The 19,391-nt window shown below is 42.8% G+C and overlaps 1 protein-coding gene across 3 annotated transcripts in view; it reads right to left on the reverse strand.

Annotated features, from left to right (window-relative positions):
- Positions 1–19,182, reverse strand: part of LOC123482012 (U3 small nucleolar RNA-associated protein 25-like) — a 60,424-nt gene extending 41,242 nt beyond the window's left edge. Inside the window, exons 1-2 of one of the 3 annotated variants that reach the window (XM_045208035.1) lie at positions 17,334–19,182; positions 1,120–1,209 (exon numbers count right to left, since the gene is read on the reverse strand). In XM_045208035.1, coding sequence (XP_045063970.1) covers positions 1,120–1,209; positions 17,334–17,444 — 201 coding nt within the window. In that variant the 5' untranslated portion in view covers positions 17,445–19,182. Of the gene's footprint in view, positions 1–79; positions 1,210–17,094 lie in introns of those variants that run through there. The other 2 variants (XM_045208034.1, XR_006657512.1) reach the window with 2 other exon arrangements.
- Between the last annotated feature and the right edge of the window lie 209 nt (positions 19,183–19,391).

Below are 19,391 nucleotides of genomic sequence, written 5' to 3' on the forward strand. Positions count from 1 at the left end.
GGTTAAAGTGAGAGAGAGAGATGTGTTTTACAGAGGTAAAAGCTATAACTCATTTAAACAAAATCACCTTAAGTCCTAAAATATTTTGCACTTTGGAAGATATAACTGATTCATCAAGCGATCAAAAACACTGTGTTGAACTATTGTGCAAGCTCAAGAAAGACAACTCCTTCAATGTACACAAAACAATTTGTCCACACTAGTTGGGTATTGCATTTTCCTTAATGACAACCTGAATGAACAAAACCTGGAATCCCAAAAACATTTCCAGGTAGTCATATTGTAACTTCAATAAAACTGTAGTTTGTAGGAGCTACCTTAAACACAGTGAGTAGAGACCAGTGGTAACATTCAATAATCTGTTCTATGACACGTTCAACAATATTTGACAAGAAAGGAGTACCAGAGACACGTGAATGGGTGGAGTCAGGGCGCTTCCACCCGAGTTCTCTAATGGCACCGGGGGGAGACTCAGTTTTAGTGGGAAGGGAACATGGGAGATCGTATCAACCATTATTTAAAATGGGAAAAATTGACCATTCCAATCAAGATCTTGCTCCAACTGCTTAACGAGAATTGGTATAATACGAGGGGAGTTGGTATATCTCATGAATGGAGACTGTGGACAATTATATCCCCTGTTGTCTTTGTTAGTGGAATAGTCCATTAGTCACTTCCCTGTTTGGTGACGTGTGCCCCGTAGTAATTACCTGCAAAGCCAGCCTGGGTTATCTGATCTCTAACTTTAAACATGTATAGCTACAAAACATTACATTTATATTGAATATTCAACAGTTGGGGTCCATAATGGTTCATTTTTGTTTGTCGGAGTGACCTTACAAGCACTGTGAGGAGCTGAAAATCCTACAATTCTAAAACCAAAATAAAGCCCATAAGAAGAGATAAACATGGTTTTTGTTACTCTGTGCTTTGTAGTTTGCAAAACAGATTTTGCACTTTGGGAGACATCTTGTGTTGATCAAGCTTCATTAGTATTTTCTGGAACACTTCAAAGGTGAAATGGAGTGTCTTTGGGTAGCACAAGTCAAGTCCATATACTGTATCAAACCCAGAAGTATGACACAACAGATGCCACTATAGTCAGTTCATTCACTTTACCTCCACACCTTTGATGACTACACCAATGTCCTCTGGCGGATGCTGGGTGAGCTGCTCCAAGACCTTCACAGCCTCGTCAGCCTCGCTGTCCTACAAGAGACAACATAACAAATATACAGAGACAAAAATTAGTTAACGTAAGACACTGTTCACTCAGCGTTTTCTGTCCTTTAAAGAAATGTAGTATTAAGACAGGACATGCTGACACAATTTAGATGGCATCATGAGGAAGGAAAATTATGTGGATATATTGAAGCAACATCTCAAGGCATCAGTCAGGAAGTTAAAGCTTCGTCAAAAATGGGTCTTCCAAATGGACAATGACCCCAAGCATACTTCCAAAGTTGTGGCAAAATGGTTTAAGGACAACAAAGTCAAGGTATTGGAGTGGCCATCACAAAGCCCTGACCTCAATCCTATACTAGAACTGAAAAAGTGTTTGCGAGCAAGGAGGCCTAAAAACCTGATTCAGTTACACCAGCTCTGTCAGGAGGAATGGGCCAAAATTCACCCAACTTATTGTGGGAAGCTTGTGGAAGGCTACCCGAAACGTTTGACCAAAGTTAGACAATTTAAAGGCAATGCTACCAAATACTAATTGAGTGTATGTAAACTTCTGACCCACTGGGAATGTGATGAAAGAAATAAAAGCTGAAATAAATCATTCTCTCTACTATTATTCTGACATTTCACATTCTTAAAATAAAGTGGTGATCCTAACTGACCTAAAACAGGGAATTTTTACTAGGATTAAATGTCAGGAATTTAATCCTAGTAATGAAAAACTGAGTTTAAATGTATTTGGCTAAGGTGTATGTAAACTTCCGACTTCAACTGTATCTACATTTGAGTAGTTCCGCCTCGGAGGAAGTGGGATTTCCTCTTTTAAAACATCAATGGGAAGTTTTGACACATTTGTTACTTGCAGAGGTGGTTTGTGAAGTCTAAACATGTTCAAATAGTGTGCCGTCTAAAACTCAAAGGAGAACAGTTTTGAAGCAGCCGTTGTGTCGCATAACTCTCTTAAAGAAGCTGTGTTTGACTTCAAATCGCATTGTCCATAGTGCAACTAGTAGTGCTCTGAGATCTTAGTCAAGATATGCAATGGATTCCTCAGTATGAATAGGTGTAACAAGGTCCACTTCAAGTCTGTTAAGGAGTGCCATGCTGGTTCCTCAAAGGGAACTCTCTGTCCAATCAAGAAAGGGAAAAATCTTAGCAGACTCCAGTTCTCATAGGCATTTCCTCCAACAGTTTTTCTTGATCCAAAAGTAAGTGGCACAGAATGAGGCTGATTAGTTTTGTCAGTCCACTTAAAAGGAAAAGTTTGTATCGACTTGTTCAAAGTTGCTAACGTTAAGTACTTTTTTGTGAAGCATACACTAAGGCACAGTGCAAGCTCATGAGGGATGATTCCTTCAAAGAGATCGTGAACAATATCAGGGGGGAAACCAGTGGTCACATCGAAATAGGAGAGGTGCTTTGACAAAACAACCTTTTTTCACACCATGATAGCTGTTCAGTACATTTTCCTTAAGCTGCCTCAGATGGCCTGCATGAATCTCCTTAGTTCTTTGACAGAAAGCTCCAGTTCTAACTTATTTGGTCTGAAATTCTAACTTCTCTGCAGTGCAGAATCTGCATGTGTATGTCCCTGTGAAATTCTCAACAAAACCTGCAATACCATGCGCACCAAGGTTGTCAGCGACAACACACTGAACTGTGCCTTTTACCCTTCTTCTCAACTTTGAGAGAAAAATGCCATGCTGTTCTAAAATAACAAGATCACTTATCAGAGGTTCTAACAATTTCTCATAACCATAGCACTTCACATCATCGCTTTTGATTTAAAGCAACCAAATACATGGCCGACAAAGCGGACTGACAACGTGGTGGAAAATTGCCCAAAATCCAATACAATCCACAAATGTTGTATTTCTTTCTTAACGTAGCGAGGGGATTACAAATGTAAAAATCATCAACGAGATACTGTCCTGCTCTGACAGCAATTCATTTTTTTTGAAGAAAACACAATCACAGAGGGATTTGTGTACATGCACATTACTCTGTGACTGTTTGTCTTTGGCATTGAAATTGCCAGCCTGATCTAGAATAGTCCGACAATTAAGAATTTGCTGCAAAATTGGAATATATTGGAAGGACTTCTTAGGAGTGGTGGATGGAGAGGATTGGGATTTGGAACCTCAAAATACATCCCTCATTACCCAAAAGAGTGCAATCACATACATTTCCTCTCGCTCTCTCCTTCCTCGTTCTCTCTCTCTCACCTCCTCTCATTTCTCGCTCGCTGTCTTTCATCCACACCAATCCGGCAAATATCCATTACACCCTTCTCGTTAGTAGACACTGCAAAACCCTTGTATTCATCACAGAGTGAAGGATTATCTAAATGAATCATTTAGTGCCGGGGAAGATAATACCAGATTTAAATTCAAATTACAGTTTCAATTTCAAACCTGGCTCGGTTGCTCCCTGTACACTCACTCCTCTCTGCTATAGATCTGAAAAGAAAACAAGACTCATAATTGATTTGTTTCAAATACCATAAAAAACAACCACTACCTCAGTTTACAGTATTACACCCTGCCTTTCTCTGTTTTGATTTCCCTTCTGAACTCTGTGGCAGTATCATGATACATCTTCTAAGGTTAGCTCTAGAGAGAGACAGGATAATGACTCATCCACAGAGGAACAAGGGAGCAGGAGGAGGAGAGGAGGAGGAGATGATAATGTTTTTAGACCTCCCACCCTCCCTCTGTCTCTCTATCACTCTCTCTTCTCTCTCTGTCTGTCTGTCTGTCTGTCTGTCTGTCATAACAGCAGGTCCCAGCTTGTGTCAGTATACTGAGGGGTTGAGGGACACTGGTTTAATGCAGCACAGAGACTGACTGAAAAACATGACTGACAGATGAACAGGGCGGACAGGCAGGGCAGGGATGACCTGGTTTAATACCTCATTTGAGGCACAGTACTCACTGAGAATCACAATAGATAATGTTGGGGACCCTGGGGCTTGAAAGGCAGTGCATTTGCTCCTGGTTCTATGCCAGGAAAGATAATTTACAACACAGGCTGCAGTGAATAAAACATTTAGTGGATGCAGGTGTGGCCAGGTTTTACATTTGCTGTCTGGCTGATGTTGGCTAGAGAAAAAGTATTGGTTCCACTCAGACCTGAGTTCAAATACTATTTAAAATATCTCAATTACTTTCATACACAGATATATTTTATTTGAAAAGACAACTAGTTGAATATTTTAATTATGTCACTCATTGCTGCAAGCCACACCTCGCAACACCCACCAAACGGGAGAAAACGTACCTCAAAGTCTGTTCGAGAACGTACAAGAACGTTTTGGGGAAATGTATCGTTCAGTTCAAACCGTTCCGCAACGTAGCAAATGTTCAAGCAAAATGAAAGCACCTCAAGGGAATACTCTAGGAGGTGCCATTTGTTTGGCCCACCTCTCTCCCTCCTCTTCTCCTCTCCTCCCTCTACCACTGTTGCTCCATCTCACAGAATAGTATTAAGAGGCACTGTCCTCTTCTTCCGAATGCTTCCCATGCTCTTCATCATTACTCACCTATTTTCTCCCTCCTTCCCCCTTTTCTCTCCATCCCCATTTCTCGCAATCCGATGTTTCCAACATGCACACCCCATTGCTGTGAGGAGGTAATATCTCCTCTGAAATGAAACATAAAACAAACCGAATGTGATCTAATATTGTGTAATCCCCACAGAAATACGTTCACTGACACATGCATTTTATGTAGATGGAAAACCACACTGACACAAAACAATCAATTTCCTCTTGCCTGGCCACAAACAATGCATGCTTCATGAATGTAGAGTGTGAAGAAGAGAAGAATGTTTATTCCAGAGAAAAATTAATAAAAACAGATGAACGCCTCATTATGGATAGAGGCAGAGGGGGCAGAGGCAGAGGGGAGAGAGGGAGAGAGCAGAGGGAGGGGGCAGAGGGAAAGGTGGTTTGAGGGACTTGGCGCATATAATACCCAAGGAGATGGGTGATCTTTGGATGTTTGTGGAAGGTGGGGTGCATTCATACAATGTTCCCTTGTATATTTTTATGTCTGAGCGTATGTGTGTGTATATTTTCCTATCTTCTTATCTGAATAGGTGTGTGTGCGTGTGCATCGTGCTCAACACACAGCTCACCTTTCACACAGTGGATGTAGTGGAATAACTTCTGAAATATTTATTACATCAATATGGTCCATGAGCTTTAGTAAGTCTTTGTGGGTTGTAAGTGTAGGTGTGAGCATCAGTGTGTGGGTTGTTTGTGTGTACTGTAGAAGTGTTGGTGTGTGTGAGCCTGTTGGTGTAAGGGAGAGTGAAATGAGAAGCAAGGGAGCATCTAAACATTTAGAAAATGTTTTAAGGTCTTATTACCCAAAGGACGTTCCCTCCAACTCAATTTGACCAACTCAGTTTGACCATACTTACTCAAAACCGTCCCTGATCTGCAGAGCTGCATTCACCCTCCTTATCCACTAATGTGTAAATCAAAGTTGTAAGGACTAAGGAGATATTACATAACCTCCCCCTTTATAAACACATGTACTTCCTAAGGGCAATACTTTCCACTTCCTACCTCTTTCTAAGCCTCTACATCCAGTTGATTCTAGAGGAATAAAGCCTCTCAGCTATTAAATCCATAATGTACGTATTTACAGAGATCAGCTGCATTACAAATTACACCCTATGGGCCGTGGTCAAAAATAATGCACTATATAGGGAATAGGTTGCCATTTGGGAAGCAGCCACGGTCTAATGAATGACCTTGATTTCTATCAGTGGAGGCTCCTCAGAGGAGGAAAGGGAGGATCGTCCTCCTCAGTGAACTTCATAAAAATCAAAATTCTTACAACATTGAAAAAGTTATCATTTTTAGATAAAAATATACTAAATCTATTCACATGTCACCAAATAATTTATTAAAACACACCGTTTTGCAATGAAGGTCTACAGTAGCCTCAACAGCACTCTGTAGGGTAGCACAACTGTGTAGCCGGAGGACAGCTAGCTTCCGTCCTCCTCTTGGTACATTGACTTCAATGGTTCTCACCCCCTTCCATAGACATACACAGTAATTATGACAACTTCCGGAGCTCCAACCTATCAGAGCTCTTGCAGCATGAACTGACATCTTGTCCACCCAATCAAAGGATCAGAGAATTAATCTAGTACTGAAAGCATAAGCTACAGCTAGCTAGCACTGCAGTGCATAAAATGTGGTGAGTAGTTGACTCAAAGAGAGAGAAAGACAATAGTTGAACAGTTTTGAACAAATTAATTTCTTCAAAAATTAAGGAGAAGCAATACACATTTTTTACTTTTTTTTCACTTTCAATTTCACTTACTTAGCTAGCGAATGCAGCTGGCTAGTTTAGTTACTCAAACACCCGGCCCAGCTAGCTGGCTATGACTATCCAACGCAACACTGGAACTCTTCCAAGTCAAGGTAAGCTTTCTGTTTCATAAATGTATTGCCACCGGGGCGAGCTGGTGTAACTGCTTACTAAGCAGTTATATTAGCTATGTTGACTAGGACATTACTTTAACTAATATGGGGACAACGATGTAGGCTGTGTGTAGCGGTTATGACATGGTTTGGCTTAGAATAATTTTTTTCACCTGGTCACATACAGCTGATTGTGTTGTTCATTGAAGTCCACAAACGAAGGGAAAAGGTGAGAGGAGGAGATTGCATAGAGGCGAGAATGAATACAACGTGGCTGCTATGAAAGTGAACTGTGTTTATGCGTGATCAGGGGTGTATTCATTACGCTGATTCTGTTGGAAAATGTGTCTTAAACGGAAGCAAACTAAACTGGGATAAAAATACCTGAATTTGTCCAATAGAAACTCTCATTTGCAACTGTTGAACTAATGATTATACCCTAGATAAGCTAGATGCAGGCAAGAGTGTGTAAGGCGTTATTGAATGTGTCACTGTCTGTCCATGTGTCACTGTCTGTCATCTCAAATGTTTATCTCGACCTGTGTGCACCTACGTTGTAAACTTTCATTCATAGGCTAGGTTGTAGCAACCTCCATGAGGGATATAGGGAACATTTTAGTATCATGTAGTGGCCTAAACCTATCGACGTTACATTGAACTGGGTGAATGGAAAATGAATGACAGTCATCCAACATGCTGTAATAGAAATAAGGCCATGCTCATGAAAAATAAAATTGTCCTCCCTCATCATAAACGGCACTGACCGCCACTGATCTCTATAAACATAATCCCATCACAACTCATCACAGCCACCTGTTTTCTGGCTGGCTTATACCCCCACTCTAGTGCTCACTGAAGGGCAGGTTATCTGGTTTATACGACCCCTCTGATGCTCTGCAGACCTGGGTTGAAATACTACTCAAAATAATTGCAAATACTTTAGCTGGGCTTGATTGAGCTTGCCTGGTGCACTAGAACCAATAGAACTGTAACAAAATACAAAGTCCTGCCCATTTGGCACTAAAGGCAGGATATAGAAAACGCTACAAGTATATTTGAAAGATGTCAAATACTATTTGAACCCAGGTCTGGTGCTTGCTGATAGAGTAGTGGCTAGCTTTGCCAGATAATGTGTCTATAAGCATGTTAGAATGGCCAGTGTTTGATAACAGTTGAGTCAATGACAGAGGATAAATCACGCAGCTTTGGCAGCTATTTTGGAGGCCATTTTGTTGGATTAGACCCAAAGTCCTTGGAACCCCCTGACAATCATTACCTCTCTCTCCTCCTCACAGTCACACCCAGAGGCAGAGATGAGAGAGGGGGAAATAGAGGGGTAGAGGAGAAAGAGACTGAAAAATTAAAAAGTTGTGATGGATTCTCTCTCTCGCTCTCTCTCTCTCTCGCTCTCTCCAGTATTCTGCATGATAATAGGGCCCCATGGTCGCGGGCACTCAGTAACCACAATATGACAGTGGATTGATGGATAGATAACATTACAAACAACAAGGTCCATATACAAATTGAGACTGTCTCTCTGGCAACACCATTGCAACTGAGGTGACCACAAGGTCCCCCCAATAGGACCGCTCTTTGATTCCATCCCAGTCCTCCATGACAGCGGTTGTGGTTCTGTTTGGCCTCTTGTAAAAGACTGATATGTGACCGACCGGCTCAATTCATTCTTATATAGCAACATTTTAAATTGTGTTTTTTTACATTGGTTAAAAGTAGAGACTCAGACCTATAAAATGGTATATGATACAGTACAGTTGAGGAAAAATGGAAAAGTAATTCTGCTTTGAAAGTTGATAAACTTGTAACCTCACTTTTGAGAAAATGGCCTTTGCATGTTTTGGTTACCTACTGGAGAGCTTTTTGTCTACACCCATTCAGCATAATTCACACCCTCTTAAGCCTTGGCCCCACCCATCTCTTTAAGTATTCACGTGAGGCCATGTGCTAAACAGAGTGAGTGTGGTAGTGTACTAAACAACCAAAGATTTTAAGACTAAAGGCTGGTTTATACTACGTCTATCGACATGTCTGTAGACAGTTGTCGCAGTGACATCATGAACATTCAATTGTCGTCCGACATCAAACTTTTCGTTGTTGTATAAACACAAAAACTACAGGCTGCATGACATCAGCAGCCTAGTGGTCCAAAATAGCATAACTGGTGTATTTTAACACCAATATACCCATCCGTTTAAAAATGAATTTAGTACATGTCAATCTAGCAAACCAGGCAACTAAAAGCAACTTTCTAAACAGTGTTTTGGTTCGTTTCTAGCTTGTTAGCTAGCTAGCTAACGTTAAGTCAGTTCAAATAATGACCATATCATATAGCTGACAATGAATTTGTATTCGTTATTACAGGAAAATAAACTCACAACAAGATCATTATTTACCAGTTAATGCTCTTTGCCACCTTCTCCTCCCTGCTGAATCCTCCACCTCCTCCCCCTCCCTCCTCCCTCTCTGTGGATGACTTCATCAAACATTTTGAAAAGAAGGTTGACGACATCCGATCCTCATTTATTAAGTCAATGACACCGCTGGTCCTGCTCACACTGCCCTACCCTATGCTTTGACTTTCTCCCCTCTCTCTCCAGATGAAATCTTGCGACTTGTGATGGCCGGCCGCCCAACAACCTGCCCGCTTGACCCTATCCCCTCCTCTCTTCTCCAGCCCATTTCCGGAGACCTTCTCCCTTACCTCACCTCGCTCATCAACTCATCCTTGACCCGCTGGCTATGTCCCTTCTGTCTTCAAGAGAGCGAGAGTTGCACCCCTCCTCAAAAAACCTACACTCGATCCCTCCGATGTCAACAACTACAGACCAGTATCCTTTCTTTCTTTTCTCTCCAAAACTCTTGAGCGTGCCATCTCTAGCCAACTCTCCTGCTATCTCTCTCAGAATGACCTTCTTGATCCACACCAGTCAGATTTCAAGACTGGTCATTCAACTGAGACTGCTCTTCTCTGTGTCACGGAGGCTCTCCGCACTACTAAAGCTAACTCTCTCTCCTCTGCTATTATCCTTCTAGACCTATCTGCTGCCTTTGAAACTGTGAACCATCAGATCCTCCTCTCCACCCTCTCCGAGTTGGGCATCTCCGGCGCTGCTCACTCTTGGATTGCGTCCTACCTGACAGGTCTCTCCTACCAGGTGGCGTGGAGAGAATCTGTCTCCGCACCACGTGCTCTCACCACTGGTGTCCCCCAGGGCTCAGTTCTAGGCCCTCTCCTATTCTCTCTATACACCAAGTCACTTGGCTCTGTCATATCCTCACATGGTCTCTCCTATCATTGCTACGCAGACGACACACAATTAATTTTCTCCTTTCCCCCTTCTGATAACCAGGTGGCGAATCGCATCTCTGCATGTCTGGCAGACATATCAGTGTGGATGTCGGATCCCCACCTCAAGCTGAACCTCGGCAAGACGGAGATGCTCTTCCTCCCGGGGAAGGACTGCCTGCTCCATGATCACGCCATCACGGTTGACAACTCCATTGTGTCCTCCTCCCAGAGTGCCAAGAACCTTGGCGTGACCCTGGACAACACCCCGTCGTTCTCCGCTAACATCAAAGCGGTGACCTGATCCTGCAGGTTCATGCTCTACAACATTCGCAGAGTACGACCCTACCTTACACAGAAAGCGGCACAGGTCCTAATCCAGGCACTTGTCATCTCCCGTCTGGATTACTGCAACTCGATGTTGGCTGGGCTCCCTGCCTGTGCCATTAAACCCCTACAACTTATCCAGAATGCTGCAGCCCATCTGGTGTTCAACCTTCCCAAGTTCTCTCATGTCACCCTGCTCCTCCGCACATTGAACTGGCTTCCACTTGAAGCTTGCATCTACTAGAAAACCATGGTGCTTACCTATGGAGCTGTGAGGGGAACGGCACCTCCTAACCTTCATGCTCTGATCAGACCCTACATCCAAACGAGGGCACTACGTTCATCCACCTTTGGCCTGCTAGCCCCCCTACCTCTATGGAAGCACAGTTCCCACTCAGCCCAGTCAAAGTTATTTGCTGCTCTGGCACCTCAATGGTGGAACAAGCTCCCCCACAACGCCAGGACAGCTGAGTCACTGACCACCTTCCGGAGATACCTGAAACCCTACCTCTTTAAGGAATACCTGGAATAGTATAACAGTAATCCTTCTACCCCCCCATTACAAAAAGAGGGAAAAAGGGAGTGGTTGTCCCACTGGCTATCCTAAGTTGAATGCACCAATTTGTAAGTTGCTCTGGATAACAGCGTCTGCTAAATGACTTAAATGTAAATGTAAATGTAATGGAGAGCTAATGACAGAAAATAGCTTACGGCTGTGAGTGTGACAAAATAAAAGCAGGGCATTCTACTGGAGCAATGTTGAACTTGGACACTGTCTCGTTGGCCTAACGTTGTATCCTGATTTGACTTTGGTGGAGGTCATGTTGTTCTTCACATTACCGTCTCTGGTAAACATACACTGTATCAAATGAAATCTAAGTTGATTTGTCCCATGCACAGGATACAGAACATGTAAATGGTACAGTGAAATGATTACTTGCATTATGGAGTCTTTTGTTTAGATGTCTAGCTAGCTAAACAATTAATCACAATCCCAACTCATAACATTACTACCCTGCATGAATCTGCAGGTAGCTAACCAACTATGTTCAATGTTAGCTAGCTAGCTAACATTAGGCTATATCTAGCAATGCAAATGGATCTGAGATATGAATAATATTACAACACAGATTATACACATAACGTTAGCTAGCAAGCCAGCCAGCTAACTTTAGCTAGCTAGCTAACAGTACACTTTAACTTGCAATGAAAACGACTTTCTGACAAAATGTTAAATGTACATTATCTTTAAATGTAGCTAGCTAGACTATCTTACCCGTATACATGTATGAACACTTCTCCCTCTCTGTCACAGATGCCATGGTTGCCCTTAGTTTGAAGATGTAATCCGGAGACAGGTGTTTTATACAACAGCCTTCTGTGTGTTTTCTTTTAGACTCCCTCTGCATATTTGCAATCAAACGCCAGAATTTTCTCCATCTCCTTAGCTATCATACTCTGTCTCCACTGGGCATTCCACTGATTTCAAAACTCAGTCCTCCAGAAATTGGAGAGCAACACTTTTGCAGTTCTTCATTATAATAAAAAATAAGCTGTGTGGGAAAGGATTACCTACACATAATGAGCAGCTCATGTTTTAGACAGAAGCATGCTACATGGCATACCAATTCAAACTCATCTCTCGGCATGTCCAGGTCATCCATTATCTCAGCCAATCATGGCTAGCAGGAAGGTTCCTTTATTTTTCTGTGACTAAACCAACTAGGCTCGTAATTTAACAAATGTATTCATATTTACAGATGGCATACAAGGTTGTTATTAAGGCACATGAAAGTTCACATGTTCCAAAAGGCATTTCTGCCCCCAAAATGTATTTTGATTTTAAAAAATAATGTTTACATTAAAATGCCTCTCCTGTGAAGTAGTGACGTGCGACATACACCTAGTTTCCTGAAACGAGTCACATGTGAGAGGGGGTGGTATTTACTGAAGAGGTTCAGGTGGTGCAATTCGGTTCTGATTAAACAGAAAACCCAGACCAAGCTGAAATAAAAATGTAATTGAAATTTCTTCGATGGATTGTAGTGAAGTAATGTTTTATATATAAAGTTCTTTCAGAAAGTACACTGAACAAAAATATAAATGCAACTTGCAACAATTTCAAAGATTTTACTGAGTTACAGTTCATATAAGGAAATCAGTTATTGTCCTGCTGAAAGGTTAATTAATCTCCCATTGTCTGGTGGAAAGCAGACTGGACCAGGTTTTCCTCCAATATTTTGCCTCTGCTTAGCTCCATTCCATTTATTTTTTATCCTGAAAAACTCCCTAGTCCTTAACTATTACAATCATACCCATAACATGATGCAGCCATCACCATGCTTGAAAATATGAAGAGTGGTACTCAGTGATCTGTTGTGTTGGATTTACCCCAAACATAATGCTTTGTATTCAGGACATAAAGTTAATTTCTTTGCCACATTTTTGCAGTATTATTTTAGTGTCTTATTGCAAACAGGATGCATTTTTTGTAAAATTCTATTCTGTTCCGGCTTCCTTCTTTTCACTCTGTCATTTAGGTTAGTATTGTGGAGTAACTACGATGTTGTTGATCCGTCGTTAGTTTTCTCCAATCACAGCCATTAAACTCTAACTGTTTTAAAGTCACCGTTGGCCTCATGGTGAAATCCCTGAGCAGTTTCCTTCCTCTCCGGCAACGTAGGAAGGACACCTGTATCTTTGTAGTGACTGGGTGTATTGATACACCAGCCAAAGTGTAATTAATAACTGATCCTTGCTCAAAGAAATATTCAATGTCTGCCTTTTAATTTTTAACCATCTACCAATAGGTGCCCTTCTTTGCGAGGCATTTAAAAACCTCCCTGGTCTTTGTGGTTGAATCTGTGTTTGAAATGCACTGCTCATCTGAGGGACCTTACAGATTATTGTTTATGTGGGGTACAGAGATGAGGTAGTCATTCATGTTAAACAATATTATTGCACACAGAGTGAGTCAATGCAACTCATTGTGCAACTTGTTAAGGACATTTGTACTACTGAACTTATTTAGGCTTGCCATAACATAAGGGTTGAATACTTATTGACTCAAGACATTTCAGCTTTTTATTTAAATAAATGCTAAAAACATTAGTTCACTTTGACATTATGGGGTATTGTGTGTAGGCCAGCATCAAAAAATCTAAATGTAATCTATTTAAATTCAGAATTGACATGGAAATTCTAACCAAAAGGAAGAGAGACTGTAGATTCTTCAAACAACAACTTTATTATAAGATTTGCAAATCTGGAGGGGTTAACAATCACTCAATGGTGCAGAGTTAAGAGCCCAATGAACAGAGTTGGGTTTCAGCTTTTATAGAAAAGTACAACCTCTTTGTCTACGTGGCAGTTAGCAGATGTGTGAAGACATGGGTGGAGGCATAGAGTGCAGACAAGTGGTCACCCCCAAACGACCCTTGGCCACATGACTAAGTTACATAAAGACCATTTGTATCAGTAGAAAATCCAGTAGCATATAACAACATACAATATTCTAAGTAACAAACAGCATAGCATGTCTAATTTGTAATTTCCCACCACATTCCTCCCTTTTGAGACTAAATTTAAAGAACATTTACAAGTAAGCATGTTATTTAAGTCCCGCCGTGGGACTATGCTGGTGTTGTGTGCTTCAGTTGCATTGTGGCCACTTCTCGCTCTGTGCTGTTCTGCTCCTCCCAGGACCCATACAATAGCTGCAATGAGTAGGCTGACCATGAAAGCAACAAACATGACGCGTAGAGTCCGGTCCTGGTCTTCCCATGGCTACTTGGGTCACCTACGACGAGACATCGGCTGATGCATCATCATCTGGGTTGTGAGGAACCTTCTTGCAGTGGCTGGCATGAACCCACGTAGACCTCTCTGCAACCTTCACTGCTGTCTGGGTCATCAGGAGCACCTGGAATGGGCCAGTCTAGCACTGTTTTTTGCCAAGTCTTTCTGCGGAGGTCCTTGATGACCACCCAATCGCCTTACTGAAGTTTGTGGAGTGGTCCTCCCTTTGGTACAGGTAAAGCTGCTTTTACCCTGGGGAAAATAGACTTCAGAATATTGTTAAGTAACTTACCATTTGGGCCTCACAGCCCATCAATGTCAACCTGTTCTGTGGGAATGGAGTGTTTAGCATTCTCATGGGTCTTCCTGTGAGTATTTCATAAGGTGCTAAACCAGTGGTACGATGCACGCGTCCACGCATGTACATCAGAGGCATTACTGTTACCCATGGCAATCTGGTCTCAGCCATCCTCTGCCTGCATTGTTAGTCATACAAATCACACACTTAGAACAAAATTGCTCCGCAAAAACAGAAAGTCCAGGAGCAAACCAAAACTGATGTACAGTTTCTACAACCCCCTTTGACACATGGTCTTGGCCATGTGAGATTTTTTTTTTAAAGCAGAGACAGGAAGTGAAACTATCTGGATTGTGGGGGAGACAGATGACGTTGCGGATGCCTTAGCAGCCATATCAGCAACAGCGTTTCCTTTAGAAACAGGGTCAGAGGCATTAGTGTGAGCTTGACATTTGCAAACAGAAATGGTGATAGGCAACAAAATAGCCTCCAACAAGTTTTCAACCAATTTAGAATGTGAAATTGTCTTACCAGATGAGCTGAGGAACCCACATTCCTTCCAGAGTGTACCGAAGTCATGCACAACCCCAAATGCATACCTGCTATCAGTGTAAATCGTAACAGTTTTATCCTTAGCCAAAATGCATGCCCTAGTGAGAGCACACAGTTCTGCAGCTTGAGCTGACAGATGTGGTGGTAGTGTAGCACTCTCTAGGGTAGTGGCAGCCGTAGTTACTGTATAAGCCACCAAAGGCTCGTCTTGAGGTGATTTTTGGACGACGCCATCAACAAACAGTTCCAATTCAGCGTTTATCAAAGGCACATCAGATATATCAGGACAGGGCTTACAGACCTGGTCTACCAGGACAGCACAATCGTGGGGTCGGCCAACATCGTCAGTTGGTAGAAGAGTAGCAGGGTGAAGAACCATGCAGCGCTTCAGGGTAACATGAGACATTGTCACCAGTACATTCTGATAATGTAGCAGCCATGCTGGAGTGAGATGGGTGGTCCTTGCCTGTGAGTTGAGTGCATGAACAGCATGAGGAACTTGAAAGGTTCATGGGTAAATTGCAACAATGTCAGCACAAGCTAACACTGCCTCTGTAGCAGCTGTTACAGCTCGAAGACAACATACCAACCCTCTTACCACACTGTCAAGTATTTTAGAATAGCAAACAACAGGCCACTGCTTCCCACCATGGTCCTGAGTGAGGACAGATGACATGAAACCCTTTTTCTCGCAAACAAACAGATTAAATGGTTTAGAGTGATCCAGCAAACCTAAACAAGGAGAAGAGGTTAGCAGTTGTTTCAATTTGTCAAGCACCTCCAGACCCCCCTAGTCATTCATCGCCATCCTGTGGCATTGGATGAGATCAGAGTGGCTGTACAACTTAAGCATAGTCTGGCAGCCAGGCTCTACAATAGCCTGCCATTCCTGTGAGTGTCAACGTGTTGTTTTGCAACTGGCTGTGGTACAGATAGAATTGCAGCTGAAAACCATTTAGCCCACGCCGGCACGGCCGATATTATCGTAATGGGGTTTGCACAACATAAACTGCATCGTTAACAGGTCTAAGATCTTGAACAAAACTCCAATCACCTGAAGCTTTTCGGACAGGAAGAATTGGGGGTGTTGCAGGGAGAGTCTGGACAAGGCACAATTGCCCCTCTTTCTACCAATGAAGCATGAACAGCGGTAATCCCCCCCACAGCTTCCTGATTTAGGGGATACTGAGCTCTGCTTGGTCTGTGTGTGCTCTTAGGTGTGACAGTAAGTGGCTCAACCCCACTCATTCGCCCAATGTCATACTTATCTTTAGCCCACAGAGAGTCCGGGAGACCAGCCAACAAGGGTGACTCAGTCTCCACAGAAACCATCTGTTTAGTTTGTTTTGCACAATCTAAGCCATGCACGCCTCGTTGAACAGGTGCAGCCCAGATATAGGGAACACACAGGGTATGTGTGCTGGGGGAGAATTTAGACCCATCTGCTTTAATTTCCCAGTCAGTGACCTGCAAGACAGATTTCAACCAGGCACCAGAATCCTCCCAGATAACATCATCTGTCTTAGCTATCGAAACATGTGGTACCCTATCACTGAAGAGGTCAAATAGAGCCTGTTCCTTGGTTATCGTTACACTGAGGGCGCATAATTGGGGCCCACTATACATATCATTGCACAGTAGGCTTTCTTGGGGTGTGGTACCTTTTAGCCAATTTTGTACAAAGTGAAAATCTCTCGTCAATGGTGAGAAATGGGCGGTGCAATGTAAGTCAGTCTGTGGCATAAAACTGCCTTTCTGTTTTCAACAACTGCAAGCAGTTGAGAAAATGTCATAAATAGGGTCATAATGTGACCCATCAATATCCTGTACGTCCCATGCATAGTACCAATCACATGTTGAGACTGGGTCGGACAGCATCATGAGATTACATTTCTCCTGGGACCATACAACACTGAGGCTCTTGTCTTTGCATGGGATGCTAAGTCCCAATTTGCAGAGAAGATCTCTTCCCGTCAAATTGACAGGGCAACATGTCGAGGCAATACATTTGTGTGTCAAACACTTATTTTCAATTTTAACCGGCAGGGGCATTGTGAGCAACTCTTTCATAGATACTCCCGAGGCCCCCATGGTGCTAACTGATTCATTTGACATGAGTGTCAGACATGGTTTTAGAATTTATGACAGACATTGCAGCGCCAGTATCAACTAGAAATTCAATGGACTCACCATTGACGAGGAGACTAATCATTGGTTCTTCACGGGGGCTTGAAAAAATCCTTAAATGCTGTCCAAGGGGGTGAACTGTCTCTACCTCACGTCAGTCCTATGTGGGTTGTAAAGGGTCATTTTCAGCTGTGGTCCGGTTTTCCAACGTCCCCCTGCTGCCCCCTGTTCGGTAGGTTTGTTTCGACATGTTCTGGCAAAATGTCTCACCTTTACGCAGTTATAGCAGGCAAAGTTCCTACCATGTGGTTGCTGTTGTCCGGACCATCCGTCAGCGCTGTCTCCTCTGCCTCCTCTTCCTCTTCCTCTTCCTCCTCTTCCTCTACCCCTTCCTTTTCCTCTCTGTCCACCATTTTGAGGTCCTCCCTGAGCCTGCCGCTGCTGGCCCTGTCCTTGATAGAAGGCCAGCTGTGCTGCTTGTAGTTTCACACCCTCCTTTTCCATTCTCTGTTTCGTCTTATCTTCTTGAGACAGTTGCTGCCTCTCAGTGTGTTTACAGTGTTCAATGACCGTCTGTTGCTGGTCTGATGCCACTGCGTTTGCGGAAACAGTTCTCCAATGTATGCCTCTAGTCCTCCAGTGACTCTTTGGTTTTCTGTGTGCAACTGTGGATGGCTGCCCAATCTGTCATGGGCGGGTAATGTTCCTTTATTCAATCACACAGTGCAGCCAGTTGGGCCTGATAGGGTCCATCATCCGTCCAGTGAAACGGAAGTCATTGTAGGCGGTGTGTAGAACGGGTTCCTACTGCTCTGAGGCTGCCTCTGATGGGTCTTTTGGTCCTGCTGGGGGTAGAGTCTTGGCTGGGGAGGTGGCTGAGTGTCCTGCTGTTGGACAACCAGGGCGGATGCTGGTGCATTGGGTACAGGGGTATAATAGGGAGGTGGAAAGTTTCTCCTTCTTTTCTTATCATCCTCCGTCTGTTCCTCCTTCTTACTTTCTTTCACCATTATTTCTTACATTTTCTTGTCTGACTTTCTTTCGGCTTCTCTCTCCCACTCTCTAAACTTACCCCAATCTATTTAACATGTCTTTCCTTTCTTGGTTTCCTCAAACTTCTCAAACTTCTTCCTACATTCTGCTAATAAAGCCTTAATCAAAGTGCCTTTTTAAGGGAAAACCTGCTACCTTGTGCCAGAGCTGTATCTGTTCCAGAATGTCCCTGCCCCACTTTTCTGCCATTACCTTCAGTGGTCCGGTCAGTGGGTTGGGCAGACAAGGTTCTCCCTTTCTGCTCTTGGCTCCCATTGTGAAACTCTGTCTATACACACACACTCAGAGACAAACACAAAATAAACAGTATTTGGTTAGGAACGTCTTCCTTTCTTATAATTCAAAGAGTTTTTTCATTTTCTGTAAAATATCGTTTAACTCCTTTATTTAATTTTGGATTTTGTACCCATATAGTAGATGATCCTACACATATTGTCATATAATTTTGTACAAGTGGCCAGTCAAATCCCAATTATAACCAACTGTTTTACCGGTCCACTGAATAATACATTATTTTATACAACATATTTTCAATGTGCAGGAATATTTTCTTACTTTTACCTTAGGACCCTGTCCTGGAATTGCATAGCTCATGCATTTACATCTTACGATCGTAACCCATGGCATATTACCTCAGTACCTTGTCCTGGACCACTTTCATCAGGACCCTGTCCTGGTATCTTTATAGTACCTCAGGATCTTATCCTGGAATCGCTTTCAACAGGACTCTGTCCTGGTATCTCTAACACACGTGACTTGTTCCCAGAACAGGATTTCCCAGAACTTTCCCCAATTGTTTAAGAAAATCAGTCTCACCCTTAACTCTGTACGTTCGGGATGGCGTATCCGTCCACTGACGGGTCCGAGGCAGGTCCCCTATGCTCCTCTCAATCGGAGTGTGGGCTCCCTGAGCCACGTCTAACGTAGCTCCTGTGCACATTTAACCTTGGTGTCCCCGGGAACGATCAGCAAGAAGAGTTAGCCATCCCAAGAATTGTCATGGAAATTCTAACCAAAAGGAAGAGAGACTGTATATTCTTCAAACAACAACTTTATTATAAGATTTGCAAATCTGTAGCGGTTAACAATCACTCAATGGTGCCGAGTTAAGAGCCCAACGAACAGAGTTGGGTTTCAGCTTTTATAGAAAAGTACAAGCTCTTCATCTACTTGGCAGTTAGCAGATGTGTGAAGACATGGGTGGAGGCAGAGTGCAGACAAGTGATAACCGCCAGTTTTGTTACTCTTTTCTGCTGATATTTAGATGCTGCTGCTCAAGCTAGCTTCTGTTCTCTTGCATATCTCCA

This window comes from Coregonus clupeaformis, chromosome 27 (genome assembly GCF_020615455.1).
Source record: "Coregonus clupeaformis isolate EN_2021a chromosome 27, ASM2061545v1, whole genome shotgun sequence".
NCBI lineage: Eukaryota > Metazoa > Chordata > Actinopteri > Salmoniformes > Salmonidae > Coregonus > Coregonus clupeaformis.